Genomic DNA, 21,843 nt, shown 5'->3' on the forward strand with positions numbered 1-21,843 from the left:
TGCAACAGGTGACGACAGTTTGCGTGCACAAGTTCACTTCCAGCAGATGCAGTGTAAATAGCACCAATGAATGAGCACAGGGTTTAATAAAGTACACTGACCAGAGGCCGGAGGCCATAAAAAAAAACTGACCACAACATGAAAATAAAAAGCAAAGACTAACCATCACAAAGCTTAATCATCATCATCAACATCATCATCAGCCTGGTTATGCCCACTGCAGGGCAAAGGCCTGTCCCATACTTCTCCAACTACCCCGGTCATGTAGTAATTATGGCCATGTCGCCGCTGCAAACTTCTTAATCTCATCCGCCCACCTAACTTTCTGCTGCCCCCTGCTATGCATCCCTTCGCTTGGAATCCAGTCCGTAACCCTTAATGACCATCGGTTATCTTCCCTCCTCATTACATGTCCTGCCCATGCCCATTTCTTTTTCTTTATTTCAACTAAGATGTCATTAACTCACGTTTGTTCCCTCACCCGATCTGCTCTTTTCTTATCCCTTAACGTTACGCCCATCATTCTTCTTTCCATAGCTCGTTGCGTCGTCCTCAATCTAAATAGAACCCTTTTCGTAAGCCTCCAGGTTTCTGCCCCGTAGGTGAGTACTGGTAAGACACAGCTATTATACTTTTCTCTTGAGGGATAATGGCAACCTGCAGTTCATAATCTGAGAATGCCTGCCAAACGCACCCCAGCCCATTCTTATTCTTCTGATTGTTTCCGTCTCACAAAGTTTACTGCAGTACTGTGCCTAGAAGAAAGTTTTGGTGCCGCCATCTATGCGAGTTTCTTCAAATGCACTGCAACACCATACGAATACAGCTGACTTCTGTTAATACATTCCTGGCGGGACCGGGAAAAAAAGAAGTGATTGAATTATCCGGCAGGTTGAATTAAACAAGATGCAGAAAAGACGACAAAACACACCACTGATTCATTTGGCAGTATTTGCCTGATTCTAACATGCGACCCAAATTCAAACGCATGCCCCCTTTCTATATGTCTAAAGTAGAAATCTAACATAGTGATAACAAAAGTAGAAATTAAACATGACCTGCTGTTATGGCATGTAAAATAGGCAAGTGTCTACTATGCATCGCACTATGGCGGCCAGTTTCCTAAAGTCAGCTTCACCACAGTGGATCCATGTTATATGGTAAAGCACAAGAGTGCTGGAAAGGAGATTCTGGTTTCGTATCCATTGCACCTTGAAATCAATTTTCGGTACAATTTTACAACTATACGGGCACTCCAGGCGAGTTTCTGTTGTCGCTGTTGGCGTGAGGTTCCGCATAAATTCCAAGTGCAATAAGATAGTGGCTGCTTCCCGTATGCTGTACATGCGAGGGAAAGCACGCGATGCTGAGCTTGATGTGACGGCATCATCTCGTGTGCTGCACAAGAGAGGAAGGCGGGGAAAGGGCATGTAGACTTTTTGCATGCGCAAAGGTGAGAGCGAAATGTGCACATGCTAGGAGGGGGGGGGAGGGTAGCACATGTCTCAGCTTGTACTCCGGCTGAAACTCGTCCTATCTTGGAGAAAATGTGCGTTGGGTTCGAAGACTGATGAGATAGCTGTTGGCGTCATGCACGCTGTATTCTTGCACGCCTAGTTCGTGTTGAAGTGAGAGGCAGCACAAAGGGAAATTCGCTCGCCACTGCTGCCACTCTTCATGATGCTAGCATTCCGACAGTGAGTCTCCAAGATCATTAAGTGAGATGTGTTCATGTTTGCCTGTGCGTGCATGATACTATACTTCTTAACTTAGTAAGCGAATGTTTGCAGCAGTCGATGCTTTCCTTCGTATAGCTGTCTAAAAATTTGTGATCGCAACGAATACTTTGCCTTTCGGGTGAAACTGCAATATTTTCTTTTTAAAAAATCGGTCTGTATTAAAATCGGGTAAACACTGTAATGACAGATTGTGCATTATGGTCACTGAAAAGCTTCCTGGGGCCGGACGAAAATAGGAGTTTTCGAAGGGAGATGACGCATGTTCAACACAATCACTGACCCCTATTCTCCAACGAGACAGATACTGCCACTAAAGAGCTCCATCCAGCCGCAATGTCTCCACAATTATTGCAAACAGTCAGCTTCACTGCAAGGCCATAGTCGCTATCACCCCTCACTAGCTGCAGTGGTCTGCTGCACGTTTCACATCCCAAAACTCAAATGAGCGAGTTGAGGGACTCCAGGTTCACTATCCTGTAAGGAGTGGTATGTTCATCTGACACTGGCGTCGTCGCTGCACCGTTTGCCTCTGCAAAAGGCTCAACCTTCCATGCCGTTGCCAGTACCGACGAAAGCCCTTCAAGTGCGGTTTTCCCACGGGCGGGCGCCTCACGCACTGCTCCGAAACCGATAACACTGGTGTCTATTCTCATGCAGATATAGGTTGAAATTGTGTGCACAGGCATGGGAATCGTCTTCGTGCACTTCGCAGTCGCCGAGAGTATCGCTGTTTATCCTAATGCGGCCAGAATCCACGCTGTAAGGGGAAACAATCTCACGCACATCCCCGCCGCCGATAACATCGACAGTTACGTGGCTGGAGTCCACACCGCGCATGCTTTCCAGGGAAACATCCTCGGTCACAACAGCGTTATCAGATGTTGTAGCTTGATTGTTCCTCACATGCTCCCACGACACAGTAGCAGCTCTAACACGCTTTCTGCCCCTGCTTTTCTTTCATGTACAGCAGAAATGATGAACAGATCAGTTCCTCACACCGCCATACATGGTGAACCTCACGATCACGTTAGAGGTAACACACCTTCGCAAAATAAATGCCTCTTCATAATGGTGGCGCAGGTGCGCCAATGTTGAAAGCAAGCTTCCCAACCAATCAAAAACTGCCATTTTGGTCATGTGCACCAACCAACCAATAGAAGCACACGCTATTTTGTTGTTTTTTTTCGCTTTCGCCTGGTGAGCATGGTTGCTTACTGAAAAAGAATGAAACGCTGGAAACACAAGCTTTCTAACAAGACCAAAATGGCGGTGGTGGAGCGCGTAGTTTGTGGGCTGTGGGTGGTTGAAATAGGGCGAGTTTAGACTTCAATTTAAAGGTCCGGGTGGGTGCATTCGCTGTTTTTATCTCATAACTTGTAAAATAGGCGTAACTCTGAAACCAAAAGTGGCAGATCGGTGCGGAAGGGTCTCGAAGAAATGAAAATGAAGAGACTGAAAAATACGATTTTCAGGTCGATTCTTGTCTTTCAAGTGCCGGGTCCCCCCTTAAAAGATGGCAGTATGCTTTAACGACACCACCACACACCATGTGAGGCAGATAGGTGAAGCTGTTTATCACAGTAGTGTTGGCGGTGATAGCTGCGAATGTGAAGTGCGACCACTCACAAGGAGATTTGCTTACACTAGAAGAGGAAACAGAGTTTGCTGTCATTGTCACATGACATGGGCGATTGAGTACAGTGGGGAAGTTGCCGTAATGGGTGCCTATTGCTTTCAATCGCACATGCCTCACGCTTGTTCTTTTTCATGCGTGGTCTCGTGACTGGAAAACATGTACGATCGCAGTTTGCCAACGTACTGAATGTTGATGCCAGAAGATTGTGTTCACCAGGGACATATTACCAGCAAAGAAGCGCAACTGTATCGGGTCACTTTTTGGTGCTCTCGATAACGAACGTTTGTGCAGGGAAATATGAAACAGCATTGTATGAAACGAGAGAAGCCAGCTCACTTAATAAACTTCGAGAGTCAAGCCCTCTGGCTTTGAAGTTTGCCCTGGGAACTCTCGCTTCCATAGCAAGGAGCCATGCTTGTTGCGTGGCCATAAGCAGCGACCGATCGCACATTTCCATGACATGTGCTGCAAGCTTGGCTTCCAGCTGTAGAAAGAGTGCTGGCCGGCGGAAACCTCTTCGCATGCTGTTACAGCTGAAAATTTTGCCTTGATGCAGGCGCTACTCCTGCATCACCCATTCTGAAATTTCAAGCTTGCTACTCAATGTGAAGAACCGGCAGGCTTCTTGAACGTTGCCGTGAATGAGTGCATAGAGCTTACCGAATGCGGAGCACCCATGACAATTGAAGAAGCACGACAATAAAATGCAGTCAGTAAACAAGGCAAACGCAACACACAGTGAGACAGAAGTATCAACTGTTCCATCAACTATCGATACTCCCTGAATGCATCGCCATTCCATGTGTCAGTGTCACCGCAATGGTAACAGCAGCCCTTCTATCAACAATGAAACTCCCATGTATACTGCGTGCACAGTAGAAGGTTTAAAACATAGAAAAATTCACTCAAACAAGCGCGCAGAATAGCCAAATGCTCCGGGTAGAGCTGTAGAGGGAACATAAGATATCATCCTCGCCGTAACGTCCCTAATATCTCACCAATATTGCCGTGCCATGAAGTGGTTTCAAAGGTAAGTTGACAATCCCCCCCCCCCCCCCCGCCGACTTTGGATTCCGAAATTTAGAAATAGAGGTGAAACTTACAATTTTGTAAACACGGTTACTGGCTGACCACTTAAACCTTAGTGAATCATCGTCTGCCTTGTGTTGAGACTCACCGTATTTACTCGATTCTAACGCGCACCTGTTTTCCGTGACAAAAAAAAAAAAAAAAAAAAAAAAGAAAAAGAAACTGCCCTCGATTGCAACGCACACCCGTTCCCCGTGACCTAAAAACAAAAGTCCACTACACCACTGCGCGCCTCATTTTTTCATACAGAAATACAACTTTCTCTCAATTGGAAAATCAAACATTTACTTCCAATGCGCTAAAGTTGCGATAAATAAAGAAAGTCGTGGTTTTGACGGAAAGGCACAGCATCGATTACGATAGCAAATTAGTAGACAGCTATACGAAAAGTAGGGATAGTAGTTTTATCAGCCATATAAACTTTTAAACATTCGCTTACTAAGTAAATTAACAAGCATGGTGTCATGCGTGCACAAGCAAACATGAACACGTCTCACTCAATAATTGCGGAAACTCTTTAAACGCAGGAGTGAGGAAGTGCGGTAGCAAGAGCGAGGGAATTGACCTTTGTGCAGCCTCTCGCTTCGACGCGAACTCAGCGATGAGAACACAGTGCGGTGTGCCTAGATGCGTAGATTTTTGTCTCCCTTGCAGATCACTTTCAAGATAGGGGATGTGCGGCAGCGCCGTAGCAGCCGCCGGTGCAGAACGCCTCTACTGTTAGCGTGAGTCCCGCACACAAGCTTTGGGAACTCCGAACGCTCAGGACGTGGCCCGATTTCCATCCATCTCAGCATACGTGATCACTTTCCTTTTAATTGCGGCATCGTGATGAACTCAGCATGTCTTTGCAGTCGGCACTTTCATGCTGACAGAGCAAACGCAGAAAACGAAGACAGACGGTGCACTAACCTAAGCTATGCCTAAGCCAAAGGAAGCATTGCCTAAGCACACATACTATAGCACATGGAGAAAGCTACGGCAGCTAGGCAATGTTGAAAACGTACGAGATGGCAGTGTTGAAATGCTGATGGCGATATGGTAACGCAGATTTAGGGTCATACTCGATTCTAACGCACACGCAATTTTTCAGCCTGTTCTATCGGAAAAAAAGTGCGTTAGACTCGAGTAAATACGGTATTGTGCCATCTCGACACATGATGTGGTTTCCCATTTTCTGTCAGAGAATGCTTCACAATGAAAAATTTAGCAAGCTGGTATGATGCACAACCTTTTCTGCTCTTCGAGGTTCTTAGGGAAAGTGAAGAGACGATGTGGGGATGCGCGACTCTCGTGCATCCCCTGATATGTTTTTCCCGCATGGTGCGTCCCCTGTAATCCGGCTTCGCCGCGTGGCCTGCGTGATGCCCACGGCGGTTGATGTGGTTGGGGCGCAGTGCGAGAGATGGCGCGAGTGCTGCGTTGCTAATGCCGCCTCACGGCAGGGTTACTTGGGGGCGCAGGGGAGGACGGGCTGTCTCTTCCCCGGCGCGTCAACGAACGGCGTGGACGTCCCGCACGCCGCCGACGGATGCTTTTGCGAGACCGCCTCGCGTGGCCGCCTTCGAACGCGCCACGATTCGCGTGACCATACACACGAAGGACCAGGCGTTGGGGTCCAGCATGGGGCGAACATATTCGCTCGCTTCCGGTCGCGGTGAGTCGGACTTCTAGATTTGTCACGCGCCCATCGGCATGTTTTGCGGATAGCAACTCGGCTAGCAGGCACTGATCTATGAAAGGTGCAATAAATGCCCTTGTGATTGTTTGCACTACTGTGTTGTCGTTCCTTTGTCCCAAGAGCACGGGTGTGAGAGACCCCACAACATGCATGTACCATACCAGTGATTCTGACTTCGGAACAGTGAACACTAGTGCCACAATTCTACCTAGTAGCCCTCTCCCCAAAAACTGTGCCAACAGCAATGATCACCAACCAGACTCCTAACTCGTTGCCACGACGACTTGTTCTTCCCGCATTCGACGACTTTGAACCACGTCAGCGTGTAGCTCTCCTCCAGTGACTCGGCCAGTGTGTCCACCAGCAGTCCAGCAATCGCACTGGTGGACCAGAACTCCAGGCTGTGCACATTCTGGCTTTCTGCCAGCCAATCACACAATTTCTCCACGTCGGCACTTGTGAATATACCTGCACAAGCAGATGCATGGTTCAGAATGATGACACGCTGAACTCACAATTAAACACATATAGAAAAGCGCAATATCAGAAACATTTATATGCTGAATGAATATTTTTAAAAAAGTGTTCCAGCAAGCTTGACGTGCTGGCTTTTCTACACAACAAGCAATCACTTTTATATTTTCAAACAGGAGAAGCACTGAAAGCACAACTTTCATGCAACGAATTTAGTCTCCATTCCCTCTCCAGGCAAAAATCAATGGTGTTACAATTATTATAACGCAAATTTTTTCATGGGTTGACCCCTATGTCGAGCCTAAACAATTAGGGGAAATTAAAGTTTTTGCTTTATGGTACAAAGTAGCTTTGTTTTTCTTTTTCAAATGCAGTTTGAAGAATCACAGCAGGATGTTTGGTTCTGCCCTTCTGTGCATAATAGGGGTGGACCCAGGGCAGGCTCAGGGGCTAGCCTCATCAAAGCATACATAGTAAAAGGGGGAGGGAGGGGCTTGCCGCATGCTCTGAATATGCAAGCAGTGTTAAACTGAAACTGTTCTTACACACACTTGTTTGCTTGCAAGGTACTGAACGTTACCTTAGTCTTTTGGTAAGAGTCAATAAAAGAAGTTATAGAAGATAAAGGTAAAAGAAGAGAACAAAGAAGACAGTCTGGTAGAGTAGAGGAAGAAGAAAAGAGTATCCATGAGACGATGGTGCAAGAACAGTGGAAAAACAAGAAAATCCACCTCCATTCTGCCCTGTGAAAGTGGATGTATAGCAAAGCTGCTGTAGACGTTAGACAAGTAACACCACCCCAGTGATATTAAGCGATGCTACACAGGCACCACCACCACAAGCGACATATGTTATGCATGCACGCACGTGTATGGAAGTGCGGCATACATTTTCATTCTTCTAGATCATCCACCAAGCGCAGGTGCCTGATTGAACTAAACTGACGTTTAAAATTAAATTGGATCAAAAAATGCATAAAGTATAATTTACACACAAGCTGCAGACATGATAGCTTCAGATTGTTATTCAAACATACGAGAAAACAAATCTGTTACGCAGAAACTGAAAGTCAAAGCGCTTTTCCAGCTGCCATTTGAGGTCTGTCTGAGTGGCCATGGCAGCTAGCTGGCGGTACCGTTAGCACAGCATACATCCTCATTCTTGCAGGCCCTTCACCTAGTGCAAGTGCATTATTTAACTAATTAGAATTTCTCAAGATAAAATACATCAGAAATCTGTAAGGTGTGACTTGAAGACAATCTACAGGCATGATAGCACCAGTATGTAATTTGTAATTTGAATAAAAGAAAAAACATAATTCTGTTACATCGAAACTTAAACACAAACCCCTTTTACAGTTGCCATTTTTTTGGGTGAGCACACCACAAAAGATCCTAACGAACTAGAGGCTAACAGTTTCAATGTAAAAAGGCTGCCCAAGGTGAGTACAACAAATAAACGGAAGACATGTTCAGGAATACGTACAGTTAAACCTGGATGCAACGAACCTCTACATAAGGAATTCCTGGATTTACTCAATTTTTTTCATTCCCCAACACCACCACCATAAAAGCCCATGTATATCTGACCTCCACGTAATGAAGGTATTGTGATAACTGACCTTGTTGTAACGAATTTTCAATGCTCATTGTTTATTATTGTGAGCAGTAGCTCTACTGAACATTTCTGCAAAAAATGCATAACTTTTGTGATTGATAAATAAGGCAAGCGACTGATCACAAGAGGAACACATGCGATTTTGGCAAGCCAGAGCAATCAACCGAGTGTGCCGCAATGATGATGGTGAAAGCCACCAGCTCCCTTAGCGCCACTTTGTGACAATCGAATCAGCCTCTGCATTTTTCGTTTATGGATCGGGACACCAGGTGTCACTACCATGCTGGCCTGTTTTAGTTTTTTTTTTTAGGCTTATGCATGTTGGCGTGGCACAGTGGCATGTGTGCGAACATGAGAGCTGAATAGATGCTAGTGTTAACTTCAGCAGTGTATCGCAAATTTCTCACAGTGTTTGCTTCGAAAATGAGTTTGGCAAGAAGTGCAATGTTTTGTCTTTTGAGGGCAAGCTTTCAATTGTGAATGCAGTTGCCAAGGGCACGAAGGATGTCGCTGCCCGGTTCAACATCTCAGCCAGTACCCTGTCAACTATCCTAAATGCAAAAGAAAGCATTCGCAGCGCAGTGGAGTCAGATACAAGTTCGCAGAAAACAAGATGAAGTTATTGACTTACGCCGATGTGGACACAGCCGTTTACGTGGCTTTTGGACACACGGGCACAAAACATGCCCATAAGTGGCACAATCTTGCAGCAGAAAGTGAAGAATTTTGCATGCATACTGGGCCACGACTTCAGAAATAGCAACGGCTGGTTGCAAGGATTTAAGAGCCGAAACAGAGCCATCAGGAAAATCATTAGCGGCGACTCTGCCTCTGCCGACAGCAATGCTTCTGCATCTTGGGTTGCCAAGAAGCTGCCTGGCATTTTTAGCTGCTACGAGGTGGCTGATATCTACAACACTGATGAGACAGCTCTGTTTTATCAGATGTTGCTAAATCGCACGCTGGCACTTAAAGGAAAAGACTGCCACAGTGGCGAGCAAAGCAAACTCTGAACGAGTTTTGCTTTGTGCCAACAACAGCGATGGTGGTGACAAATGAATCCCGTTATCAGGAAAAGTGCCCAGCCCAGATGCTTCAAAGGAAACAAGTGAATGCCAGTTAAATAAGTTGTCACTTCTAAAGTGTGGATGTTGTGAGCGATTTTTTCCAACTCGTTGAAAGAGTTCACACAAAACATCAAGTGACGAGGCTGCCAAATCTGCTTGCTGCTCAACAATTGCTCCGCGTACCACGTTGACGACCTTCAGCTGACAAACATCGAGTTGATATATTTTCCTCCCAATTGCACATCCCTGATACAGCCATTGGATAAAGGAATCATCAACAGCTGCAAATGCCGCTACCACTGTTGGGTGATAGACAAGATCCTTCTCGACATCAGTTTTGAATGGTAAGATAAGCATATTTAGAACATCATGATACATTCCCACCACATACATTTTCTCAGCGCTAACGTTCGCAATCGAGAAAACAAAAAATGACCCAATAGAGTTGGACTTATTTTTTACCAGTTCATACGTTCCCAGAACTCACGACCTTCTGGCACCAACGTTCAGTAAGTCGCAAACTGCGATCGTATGATACATTTTCCAGCCGCTAGATCCCATGTAAACAAGAAAATGCGTGAGGCGTGCGCAATTGACAACAGTATATAGCTGCCTGCTATGGCAGTTTCACCGCAATACTCGCCCATCCATCTAGCATGAAAGCACCAGTGCCCACCTAGTTTCTCATTTCGGTATCAGCAAATCTCCAGGGCCATTGCATGTGGCATTCACAGCTACCACCGCCAATCCTACTGCGACACGCATCTTCGCTTATCTGTTTCACAGTGCGTGGTGCCGTTGGAAACATAGCACATGCTTTCAATAGGCAATAACCGAAACACGACATTCCCTGCTTCAGACTGTGATCGTGTGTTTTCCAGCCGCTAGATCCCATGTGAACAAGGCACGAGGCGCATGCGATCGAGAACAGTCTATAGCCATACATCTCACGTGAAAATTACGGCGCCAGTTTCTTATTTCGGTACCAGCAAATCTCCGGCTGGGTCGTCACATGCTGCATTCAAAGCTATTGCTGTCAAACATATTGCAACAAGTGTCTTCACTTATCTGTTTTACAGTGCATGGTACGCAGTGCGTTGCACCATTGGTAGCATAGTGCACGGTTTTAGTAGGCGATAATCCAAACGTGCTGCTGTTCCCTGCTGCAGGCGGCGCAATGAGGGCATCGCATTTCACTTTGCTGGCATCTGATGTCGCCCACCAGCTCGATTTCATTTCGGTTTCTCATTGGCCTCTTAAAACACCACGCAATAGGAACACAATAAAATGCATCCCTGGCTGCCAGAGCACCACCATCTCAATGCACGTCGGCATCTCATGCCGTAGCGATCCGCACGACGCTTTGCATTACATAGATTTGAACAATAGTCGAGTCTGTCAATTTTTTTTAGTTAGTTCGGATGGTACATTTTTCCGGTTATTACATTTTATTTCTCACGGTTTTTTCAAAACGTATGGACAAGGTTTAACTGTATATGAAGCGATCGAGATACTTGCTACGTGGTGGCAGGAAGTTGGAACCTAGATGCTTTCAAATTGCTTTGCCAAGGCTCAAATAAAGGTAGTTCAAGCTGGAATCTGTGACGACGAAGAGGAGCCTGAAACCCCACCTGATGTCACCGAAGCATGGGATGTGCTACGTGTGAATGGCGTTGTGCCCGATGACATCGAACTTGGCATATTTTTGTATGCTGATAATGGTGCCGCATGTACTGAAATAATATCAGATGTGGCGCTTCTTGAAATCATGCAAGATAGCGGTGACGAGGAAGGTACATAAGAGGCAGATCTGCTGTTTGCTGTACCTGCCACAAGAGAGGTGATGGAGACGTTGTATGTCTTGCATCGTTCCGTTGGAGTGCAGGATGATGAAGCCGCATTGCATGATTTAGCTTCATTGGAGCGCCGCATGACGTGATCAATCATGCGGAAGAAACAATCTAAAATCACGCAGTTTTTTTTTTCTCCTGAATAAATGTTTGAGAGGTGAGCTCACATGCAGCAAAATTCATCTCATTCTGTTTTTGCATGATACTGCCCAGTTTTCATGTAAAATTACATGTAACGAAAACCTGTATTTATCAAATATTACATTAAATCCAGGTTTAACTGTTTAACTGTACAAAGAAATTGGTGCAATGACAGAAGAGAGAAGGAAGGAGCCCAGAAACTCTTAAGACACTTATCGTATTTACTCAATTCTAACACTCCCTCGCTTGTAACGCACCTTTTTTCCGTGACCTAAAAAAAAAAAAGGTCCTTCACAGTACCCCACACCTTATTCTTTCATACGGAAATGCAACTATCTCTCATTTGGAAAGACAAAGATTTACTCCCAATGCACTAAAGTTGCGATAAATTAAAAAGTTTGCAGTTTTGGCTGAAACGCAAAACATAGATTGCGAGAGCAAACTAGTAGATAGCTCTACGAAAAGTAAGGATAGTAGTTTTATCGGTCGTATAAACTTTGAAACATTCGAACTAAAGTAACAAGCATGGTGTCACGCGTGCACAAGCAAACATAAACATGTCTCCCTCAATGACCGCGGAAACTATCTATCAAAATGTGGAGTGCGGACGCAGAAGTGAGTGAATTGACCTTTGTGCAGCCGCTCGCTTCAACACGAACGAAGACTAGAACACAGCGTGGTGCACCTAGATGCATAGACTCTTGCCTCCATCGCAGATCGCTTTCGAGACAGGCTGCACGATACACAGCAGCCGCTGAAATAGAACGCCTCTCGTGTTTGCACCAGTCCCGCACACAAGTTTCAGGAACTCCTAATGCCCGTGACACAGACCGATTTCCGTCCGTCTCCGCGTACGCTGAACTCAGCGTGTCTTCGCAGGCGGCACTTCATGCCGATAGAGCAAACGCTGAAAACGGGAAGACCTACTACAGCACATGGAGGAAGCTACGGCAGCTAGGCTCGAAGTGCGTATGAGGCGGCCATTTTAGAATGCCAATGGCGATGTGGCAACGCACCATTTAACGTCATACTGAATTCTAACACGCATCCAATTTTTGGAGGACCTGTTTTATTGGGAAAAAAAGTGCGCGTCCGATTCAAGTAAACACGGTAGGCACAGCAGCACTCTAGCTCGGGCCACGGTGGTGCTACAGTTGACGCAGTCCTTGGTACGACTGTGGCTATAATTCGTGGGCCTGTTCAGGGACACAGCTGTCATCAGGAGTGCTCACAACGACTTCCCTTCATCGGGCGGCGAAGACATTGCCGCAGAACATGGGTTCCTTCCGATGCCATCTCATGCAATCACAAGCTTTTATGCAGTCCGGAGTTTTGTCAGAGCACATGCCAACATCATCAGAATGGCTCACGTGACAGAATGCAAAAGCTGCATCAAATCACTGCTTTCCAGCAAGTGCAAGTAAACCAAATTACACTTTTGCAGTTAAAACTTACTTTATGTATCACTAAAACACGTTTTATGGTTATTAGTAAATTTCACGTCTACAAGCTTGACACACTTACTTCAAGTTATTGCACGTTTTGTCTATTTAGGGCTGAAGGGTATAAAATACACTATTTTAAAGAATGCCCAGTAATTTCCTTGGCTTTCCTGTAACACTTGCTCCTAAAGCCCCTCGTAGCCATAGCTTTGAGAAGCAAAGTGCTTTCCTCTAAGCTGCCAAAAAATGACCCAACCACTACGTGGCTCCCCTAAGGATGTGGCCCAGCACCTTTGAGCTTCAGTTTTCGGATGCTGTTGTTCTGAGCAAGGCCAGCGGCAACCATGTGCGACCAGTGAGACAACTTGGGGAGCTTCAGGTCCAGCTCTTGCAGGCACTTGGTCGAGGCCAGGTAGGAGCCCAGCTCTTGTGCCGCCTCGGGTTCCACGCACAGCGTTGTGTTGTGCAGCTGCAGAGAGGTGACGCGCTGGCTCGAGTCGCTGGCCAGGGCCCAGCAGGCGTCGTGCAGGGATTTGTTGTCCACGCAGTTGAGCCGAAGCTGCCTGACGGCTGGAGGTGCCTTTCCTGCACCAATCACCATCGGCGCTAGGTACTGGGCCGATGAAGTGCAGCTGCACAAACAAGATTTCACAGTATACTGCCAGAGGTGCAAGCAGTGATTGCGAGAGCTAGGGAAATATGGGAATGCGTGTTGAGCACGAAACAAATGTCTTGCACTTAAGACTGCTCTGTTCTCGCTGAAATTTTGCAGCAAGATCGATTTTACAGTTGCAATTGTTACGTATACTATACGGCACTGTTACTTCCGTTCACGTCAAGAAAAATAAACTGTATTCGCCTTCACCTACGCCTCTCGGATGCACCATTGGGCTAATATTATAAGCTAATTTCGAAGGCCACGCTTTGCCATGCTGCAAATGCCAATACTGACCAGACTTGTAAAGTTACAGAAAAAAAAAAGTTATCGATCACAATTACTTAGTTCAGAAATGTAATTTATTACAATTACTAGTAACTGCCCCATAATAGTAACAGCAATTTCTAAAAAGTAGGAGTGTGCGAATACTCAGATACAGTATCACCCAATCGAATACATAGTGAACATCATCTTCTACTGTTTCATTTACATAAGAACAGGCTGTTTGCCTGCTTTTTGCATTGTTGCACGAGTTTTACATGACGTTGCAGGAGACTGTTGTCCCGGCCGCTACAGCAAGCCAATAATGTTAGCAACTGTACAGTTAATTACCATTTAAAAGCAAGGGCTAACACACGTGCAGCAAAGATGCCAAGTCCACAATACATTCAAGATTTATTGGTTTCTGTACAGGAAAAAGAACCAAAGAATTATTCATCAGAGAGAAGATACAACTTAACATGCACCAAGTATATGAAAATAAATTGACGACGCTGTTTATTCAAACCAAGGAGTTAAATATGCTATTGTAGAAAATTCATTACTATTGACTGCACCTTTGGCATGTCAAATTTATTAAGCATGTGAGGTAAAATAACCTTTCAAGATGCATTGGGAAATTTATGCGTCACAGGAAAACTGACAGGAAAAGAACGCAACTAAACAGTAGCACGTTGAGCGGCAATGTTGAAGCTTCAGGTACCTTGATGTGTTATCATTTACCCTTGCTGAGGTTGCACTTATTTAAACTCCTCCATACGCACAATTTTTGTCTGCTACTAAATTATTTTAAGAGTGACCGGGACCTTGTCAGGCTCTTGCCTTTTGCCTTGGTGCCCTCTTTTCGTTGAAAAGAAAATAAACTTTCACTTTCACTTTTCCTTATTTTAAAAACTGTGATGACCCGAAAAGGCAATTTTGTCTCATGGGGATTGAACATCTCGTAGTATTGGCAACTCACAAAGGTGTGTACTAAGTACTAGATCTACAGCATATGAAGCCAACGTGAAAATGCATTTCATTTGCCACGCAGTGTATTAACGAATGCATAGAAATGGCAGAAAGGAATCTGCGGTACAAGCTTTCATTCTCCCTTTGTGTGTCGATACAACCACGAAGGAATAATTTTTCTTTTCGCTTTGCATGCTAGTTGGTCGCAGTCAAAAAGGGGGGCGGGGGGAGCCGGCATTGCGACTGCAATTTCCACTGCATGCAATGAAAAGTGCATTTCCTTTGAAACTGCAGAAATGCACTTTCTGACGGGACCAAGATAGCAGCATTTAGTTGCGCCATTCTGCAGATAAAGTGGCTTGAGAAACGTCATTTTCTCGTATTTCCACAAAGCTCTTGATCACCATGGCTGATGCAACAAATTTTTAGAGCACTTCTACTTGGTTTTCCATTAAGATATTTGATACCAAATATGTGATTTTTAAAAAAATCCTCTTTTTTTCCATTTTTCAAAATGCATAAGCCAAGTCTCCCCCTTCTAAACGGTCACTGAAGGCAAATATTTATCAAGCTGAAGTGATTGATTAATGCTCAAGGAAGCTTAACGCACCAATATTATTGCAAACAAAGGTTTAGTAATCGAGAGATAGTGGTAAATGCAGCACACAATTTGCAACTCACCAGGGACATTCAAGAAATAGACCGATGACGAAGGCACTCCTTATTTTATTTACTTGTACTCAACTTGTTGTAATAAAAAGATAATTCTAGGTGTCTACCAAGTTGACATCTTCAAGTTCCCCGAGTTTTCCAGGTTTTCCACGAGTGCCTTTGAAAAATTCCCTGAGTGACACAGAACTTTGTTTTATGTCAAGACAGGCTGACACCATGTTACCCAATGCTGTCACTCTCTAGTAAGCTTGTTAAAAAAAATGATTTAATTCAATCTGAATAGTAAGGAGTAGTGTTTAGTTTATTCAAAATAGGAAATGAAGGGAAGGGTTAGTAAAATGCATAGTGAATAAAATATCTGAAAAGAAAATGGTAATGCCCATTGCAAATCAAGTCAAATATTCTCAAATACGAATAAAAAGGAGATGCATACAGAAGCAAACATTTTTGAAAATGAGCTATTTCTATCATATGAAAGCAAGCTCATCATTATGGGGCCTTTTCACAACTAAGATTCTCTCTCAGCAGCTGGAAAGTCAATCTCAACTGTCCTGACATACTCTCAGCCCGCGCACAATGCCTCAGTGTTGCATTTCATTGCTTTAAAGAGTTTATTTTGGTTTGGATGAGGGTCACCTGCATTTCGGCATCAACCAACACTGCTTTTTGAGCTCAAGATCCTTTGAAAAAGGCGGCACAGTTCCTTTCTCAATCAATCCTCAATGCAATAGTCCTTTCTGTTCTCATCCTCCTTCCACCACGCGTTCGTCCTACGGACCATTTGAAACTTCCTCTTCGTCAGTTTTACAGTCAACGCCCGATTTTTCGGACTCTCTAGGGGCCCCGAAAACGTCCGAAAAACCATGTATAAAAGTTCTAAAAATTTGTTAGATCAGCCAAAGTGGCAAAACAGTTTGACGAAATCACGAAAGAACAGCGTTTTTCAAGCCACATATTTCCTGAACGGCACAAAGGAGCGGCATCTTGGTTTCGCCGGAAAGTGCATTTCTCAATCTTCAAGTCTGCTGTTTCGGTGATATCCTCGATACAGAGACAAGTGCACAAAAAGCAAATGATTGAAGGTCATTCTGGAGTCCTCGATTGTCTGCAACCGCCACATGACTCCACTGCGGTTCACCCTTGGTCCAGCGCTCGCTCCGTAGGCGCGTCGCCTGCTCTCTGCACCTCGACCACTGTTATCTCAAAAAGTGTTGAAACGGGCGCAATGCAGACTGTGCCGAAGCGTGGCTGACCCCTCCGTTGCTGGATGTCTCAAGCATACGGCAAATCATTCCAAGCATCGGCAACGCAGACTTCGCGAACAAGTACTTCACACATGGTATCTTCGGACTTCGCTTGCAAGTTTACATCCAAACACATCGTGCAAGCAATCCTAGGACCCACGGCTAAGCATTTCGTACATCGGCCTCTCGGACTCCACCATCGAGCGCATTGCGCAATGATGTCGGGCATTTATTTCACTCATTTATGTATTACTTCGTTACTTATATTTATTGCTTGCGATATTTTGACCTATAGTGCAGGTTGGACCTTCATTATTTTTCTTGATTACTTTAATTCGTTCCCACCCAAAGTGTGAGTCTGATGTGAAGGTGCTAAGAAAAATGAAAAGTGCAAATTATCTTGGGGGACTAAGAATGTAATTTAGCCACGCTAACAATATATAAAAAAGATGAAATCTCATGATGAGGCACGCTGTAGTGGGGGGACTCCGGAATAATTTAGACCTCCTGAGTTTCTTTAATGTGCACCTAAGTCTACTTTACATGGGCTCTTTCATATTTCACCTCTATCGAAATGCGGCAATATGGTAATATGGTAACTGATCCAAACATTGTAATTGTACTCTATTGTAACGCCAGCTTTTTTTTTTTTTCAAGCTTTTCGCTGCTTAAACTTGACCTACGCATTACACTCCAATAACAGTAAAATTCACAATTTGAAAACAATTATCCTAAATTGCTCAGTTTTCAGCATTGCGTTCGCAACCCGTACCTTTACGTCTCTATCTAATCCATCCACAAGCCAAATGAAAAGACAAACTTGTTTTTATTGCGACAGCAATTATACAGACACTCCAGGCGCATTTAAGACTTCACCGTCACCATGAGGTTCCGCATAAAACCGAAGGGCGACAAGACCGCCACTGCACGCCAGATGCTGTACGTGCAAGGGAAAGCGTGCACGAGTGAGCCGGCAATCACTGCTCAATCTTGCGCGTGCAACAGAGAAAAGCGGAGAAGTGCACCGTCTCCTGTCGCGCACAAGGTTCAGGCGCATTCTACTCCGGGTGGACCGAGCAGGTGGGTGCTTGCAGCTGCTCGGACCGCCTGGAGTACAACAGTCCACGCCCAGCGTCCGTGCACAGGTCTGAAGATTGCCGAGTACAGTCCTGGTGCATTTTGATAACTTGAAATCTAAGCTACTATATTGAAAGTCATTTTCTCAAAACTGTTTTTCTCGCCTTCTGCTCAGCTTGTTCCACTGATTTTTTCACAACTGCTACGTCCATTTCAATTCTTTTTTTTTTTTACTATGTTCTTTGCGGTGCAGTTCAGGGCATGACATTCTTGCTTTTCCCATGCAACTTTTTCTGGATTAATGATTCAACTAGTTTGTTCAGAGTTTAGATGCCTGTTGTACAGTTACCTCACAAAACATTATGCAGAAACTCCACTGCAGTTGTCTAATTATGTGTAACCCCCGCCCCCCATGCCCCCAAATTTAAGTTGGCCCACAACCAAATTTCAAGTTGGCCCAACCCCAAATTTTATGTTGACCTACCCCTATATATCAAGCTGGCCCTACCCCAAATATTTATTAAGCTAGCCCTCCCCCAAATTTCAAGTTGTCCCAAACCTAAATTTAAAGTGACCCACCCCTACCATAGACTTCCCTATGCATTTTCTATGGAGCCCTATGTATGCCTATAGGTATGCATGAATGTCATCATATAGGTGTTCTCTCTGATCATTTCTCTTGTTGTTGTTTTTTTGGTTTCAATTGTTCCTTATCGTTTATAAAGGTGCAAATCATCCACATTTACACAGTATAATAATTAAATGCGTTAACTTTGCAAATTACACATTTTTATACAGATACAAGGCGTTACACTTTATACTTGATGGATAGATTTTGCTGGGGTACTGGCCAAAGAATGCTTAGGTGGCCTCTTATTCTCTGCACTGGGGCCTTAAAACATAAAGTAATCTTATTTAGATACATTTGTTTTTTTTTTGGACATTCAATAGTTTGCACTCATTAACGTTTCCGGTGGAGTTAGAATTATCGGTTGTCGACTGTAGTGCAGTACCACTTAGGGCACGGATATTCACGATTCCGGCGAGTTCTGTTATAAGCGGTCTACACTGTAAATGGCACTAGCTGTCCAAAAGCGCTTGGAAAGTGGCGAAATACAAATCTGCAATCATCGATAGCCCGCTATCGATGGGATAGAGGCGGACAGGAAAGTGTAAAAAGGGAGACCATTCATGTCACTGAAAATTGGAGGCAGTGGACACGTGGTACCACAAACTACTCAAAAGGACATCAGTCAGCCCAGTGTAGTGGTCGAAGGTCATGCAGTGACCGCGTTAGCAAGAGATGCCAGGCTGGCTCGTCCAATCGTGCACTTCTCATGGAAACGCAGGAGAACCCGCTCTCCCCTCTCGTCCCGTTGAGCACTAAAAGGACTCGGCTTTCGGAAGCACTCGCAGTACGTTTAAACGCATCAGTGCTGCCGGGTACAACAACACTACCACAACACTGCCACATCATGTTTCAGTGAGGTGAACAGTCTTTTCTTTTATGGTCGGAGATGCCCTGCATCTGGCATAAGTTTTTAAAATAATTATTTGCTGGATTCTCAGGGCATAGAGGCTAAACAATACAATCAGGTATCCCACAAAGAAATAAAGATGGTAGAGAAGCTTTCTGTCAGTACTCCTTCAACAAGGCAATGTTAACACGGACAAGCAGGCTGGCTGGTTCCTTATTTCGTAGTGCATAGCAGATTCAGTGACACTTCTTGTTCTTTTTTGGTTGTTGTTTTTTTGTGCCGAAACCATCGTGCACTCGGAGCCAAGCCCCTTACTGCAGGTAAGAGATTAAGGCCAGCAGCAACTTGTGCTCACCTCCTGACCTTCACCTTGTGGGACATGCCTGTCTCTTCAAGAGCCTGGCAGTACGGCTCCAGGTTGGTGAGGCGCAGCGAAGCAATGTGCAGTTCCTTGAGTGACGCGCAGTCGCGAGCTGCTTCTAGCAGCAGGCGGACCTCGCGCAGCGTCAGGTTGCAGTCGACGTCCAAGCAACGCAGTGACCTGGTGCGCTTGAGAGCGTCGGCCAGGGCATCCACATGCCACGACATGCGCACCTTTTCTCCCTGGATGCACAAAGTTATCCTTATGTAGCACTGAACACTTCTTCGGGTCTGACAGCTATGTCAGATGCTGCTGCCATGTGGCTAGGAGTTGAGATCATCATCAGCCTATGTTATGTCCACAGCAGGATGAAGCCCACTCCCAGCTATGACCAACTACCCCTGCCCTTCACCAGCCGACTCCACACCCACCCGCAAATTACCTAGTTTCATAACACCTAATTCGCCGCATTCCTTACCTGCGCTTCGCTCTCCTTGGCACCCAATGTGTTACTATACACAAAACTAGAAGCTATATGCCCTATGCATTATGTGATTATGTGACCTTCCCAACTCAACCCGAATATCAGCTACCCATGTTTGCTGTCTAAATCTTAACGGAGTACTGACACAAAAATTTTCCATTTTGGTTTTTCTGCTGCAATAAGTAGCTAATGACCCAGTAATCAGGACACGAAACATCATTTGCTCCATTTCGAGTTCGAGTCTTGTTGGTAGCGATCAGTCTAAGTTTTGGTTTCAGAGAGCAACGAGATGGCCAAAGAAGGAATGTAAACACAGCTGGGCACGTGATCGTACAAAACTGTGAGGCCCGCACACCAGCGCGCTCGCCGGCGCGTGAGCTTCGTGTTGCTAGTTCGTCTGCTACTTCTACGCGTGCTTTGCGATGCCCTTGCCGTCATCATCGTCCTTGTTTTTGTCCTCCAGCAGTGACTATTTCCTGCAGGCGGGAGTTGCCACCATATTAGATGTGGCCAACCATTTTTGATTGGATCCACCGCAAAGCAGCGACTCGGAAAGTGCGGCCAGCAACAGCTATCAATATGCGTATGCACTGCTACATGTAGTACAAACCATTCGTCGAGGGCACTTTGGGAATGAAGCATATTCCGGAGCAGGACGCAAGGCAGGTAAAAGTCGGCACAGCATCAGTCTTGGGGGTACGTAGTCTTGGTGGAAGATCATCGGACTACTCTAAGCTCGGTGGGTCTTGTTTATACCAGCAGGGTTCGTACAGGCTTTGAAGTCACAAATTCAAGGGTTTTTAAGGACTTTCAAGGCCCCCAAAAATGTTTCTTTCGAGGACTCATTTCAATACTCAATTTAGTACCCTTTATAGTAAAACAACTTTTTTAAAACACGCTGCAACAAATTTATCGAACACAAAGAAAAAGACACACTTACAGACTAGACTAGTTTAATACTAAACTAAGACAGGTCGTAGCAAGCATTCATGAAAGCTCCTGAAGCTTTGTGATTATTTCTTGCTGATGTTTAGAAGTTCTTCCGTCTTGCTTTTTGCCGTTTTCCTAATGCAATTTGACTTCACAATGTGCACGGCGTCGCCTGTCTCTTCTGCTTTCTCAGCCAAGTTGTCTGCTGAAGCTGTCAGATCAGCAACGGTTGCTTCAAGTCTTGCTTTGTTTTGCTTTAAGGTATCAATTTCTTCCTCAACAAGGCGCCTCTTTGACTCCTCTGCTTCTTCAAGTTGCTCCTTCTTCTGCGCCTCCAGATATGCAATCCAGTCTTTGTACTCGTCATGGCTAAGCCACGATCGCTGGAAATTGCGCTTCCCGGGCATTGCGCGCACACACAATTACGTCCACGTCCAGCGCGTGCCGCAATACACGTGCTCTGAATAAGCCAACGGGAGGCGATTAACAAGCGGTATGAGGACGGTAACTATAAAAAGTGAGCGACTGCAAAGAACAAAAAAAAAAGAAAAAGACACACAACACAACAACATGAAGGACGAATGCCCGAACCCGACTGGATTTTCTTGGCTTGGATCGGGAGGCAACCCTCGCTTTCAATGTGGCCAGTTGATCAACGGGCAATCGCTGAACGGCGCCAATGACTATCATCAGGGAATTCAAGGGTTTTTCAGGCACCACTAAATATTTCAAGGTTTTCAAGGCCTTGAAAATCACATTTTAGAATTCAAGGGCTTTCAAGGTTTTCAAGGACCCGTGCAAACCCTGTACCAGGCACGCTCGAAACGAGCAAAGCTGGCTGCTCTTCAACGGGGTCCATTCTAAGCGTCCTGCGGCGCGCACAAACTCGGACTACTTCTGCCACTCGGCGACGCTGACAGCAGCGAACAAGCAAGCCAGGCGAGCTGGCGATCGCTAGGAAATGGCACAGGCC

The 21,843-nt window shown here is 45.2% G+C and overlaps 1 protein-coding gene across 1 annotated transcript in view; it reads right to left on the bottom strand.

Annotated features, from left to right (window-relative positions):
- LOC142579904 (uncharacterized) overlaps positions 1-21,843 on the bottom strand; it is an 88,955-nt gene that overhangs the window by 5,138 nt on the left and 61,974 nt on the right. The window contains exons 5-7 of the mRNA XM_075690577.1: positions 19,451-19,698; positions 13,028-13,368; positions 6,402-6,613 (exon numbers count right to left, since the gene is read on the bottom strand). Of these exons, the coding sequence (XP_075546692.1) occupies positions 6,402-6,613; positions 13,028-13,368; positions 19,451-19,698 (801 nt within the window). The remainder of the gene's footprint in view (positions 1-6,401; positions 6,614-13,027; positions 13,369-19,450; positions 19,699-21,843) is intronic.

The sequence above is a fragment of the Dermacentor variabilis genome, chromosome 4 (genome assembly GCF_050947875.1).
Source record: "Dermacentor variabilis isolate Ectoservices chromosome 4, ASM5094787v1, whole genome shotgun sequence".
NCBI lineage: Eukaryota > Metazoa > Arthropoda > Arachnida > Ixodida > Ixodidae > Dermacentor > Dermacentor variabilis.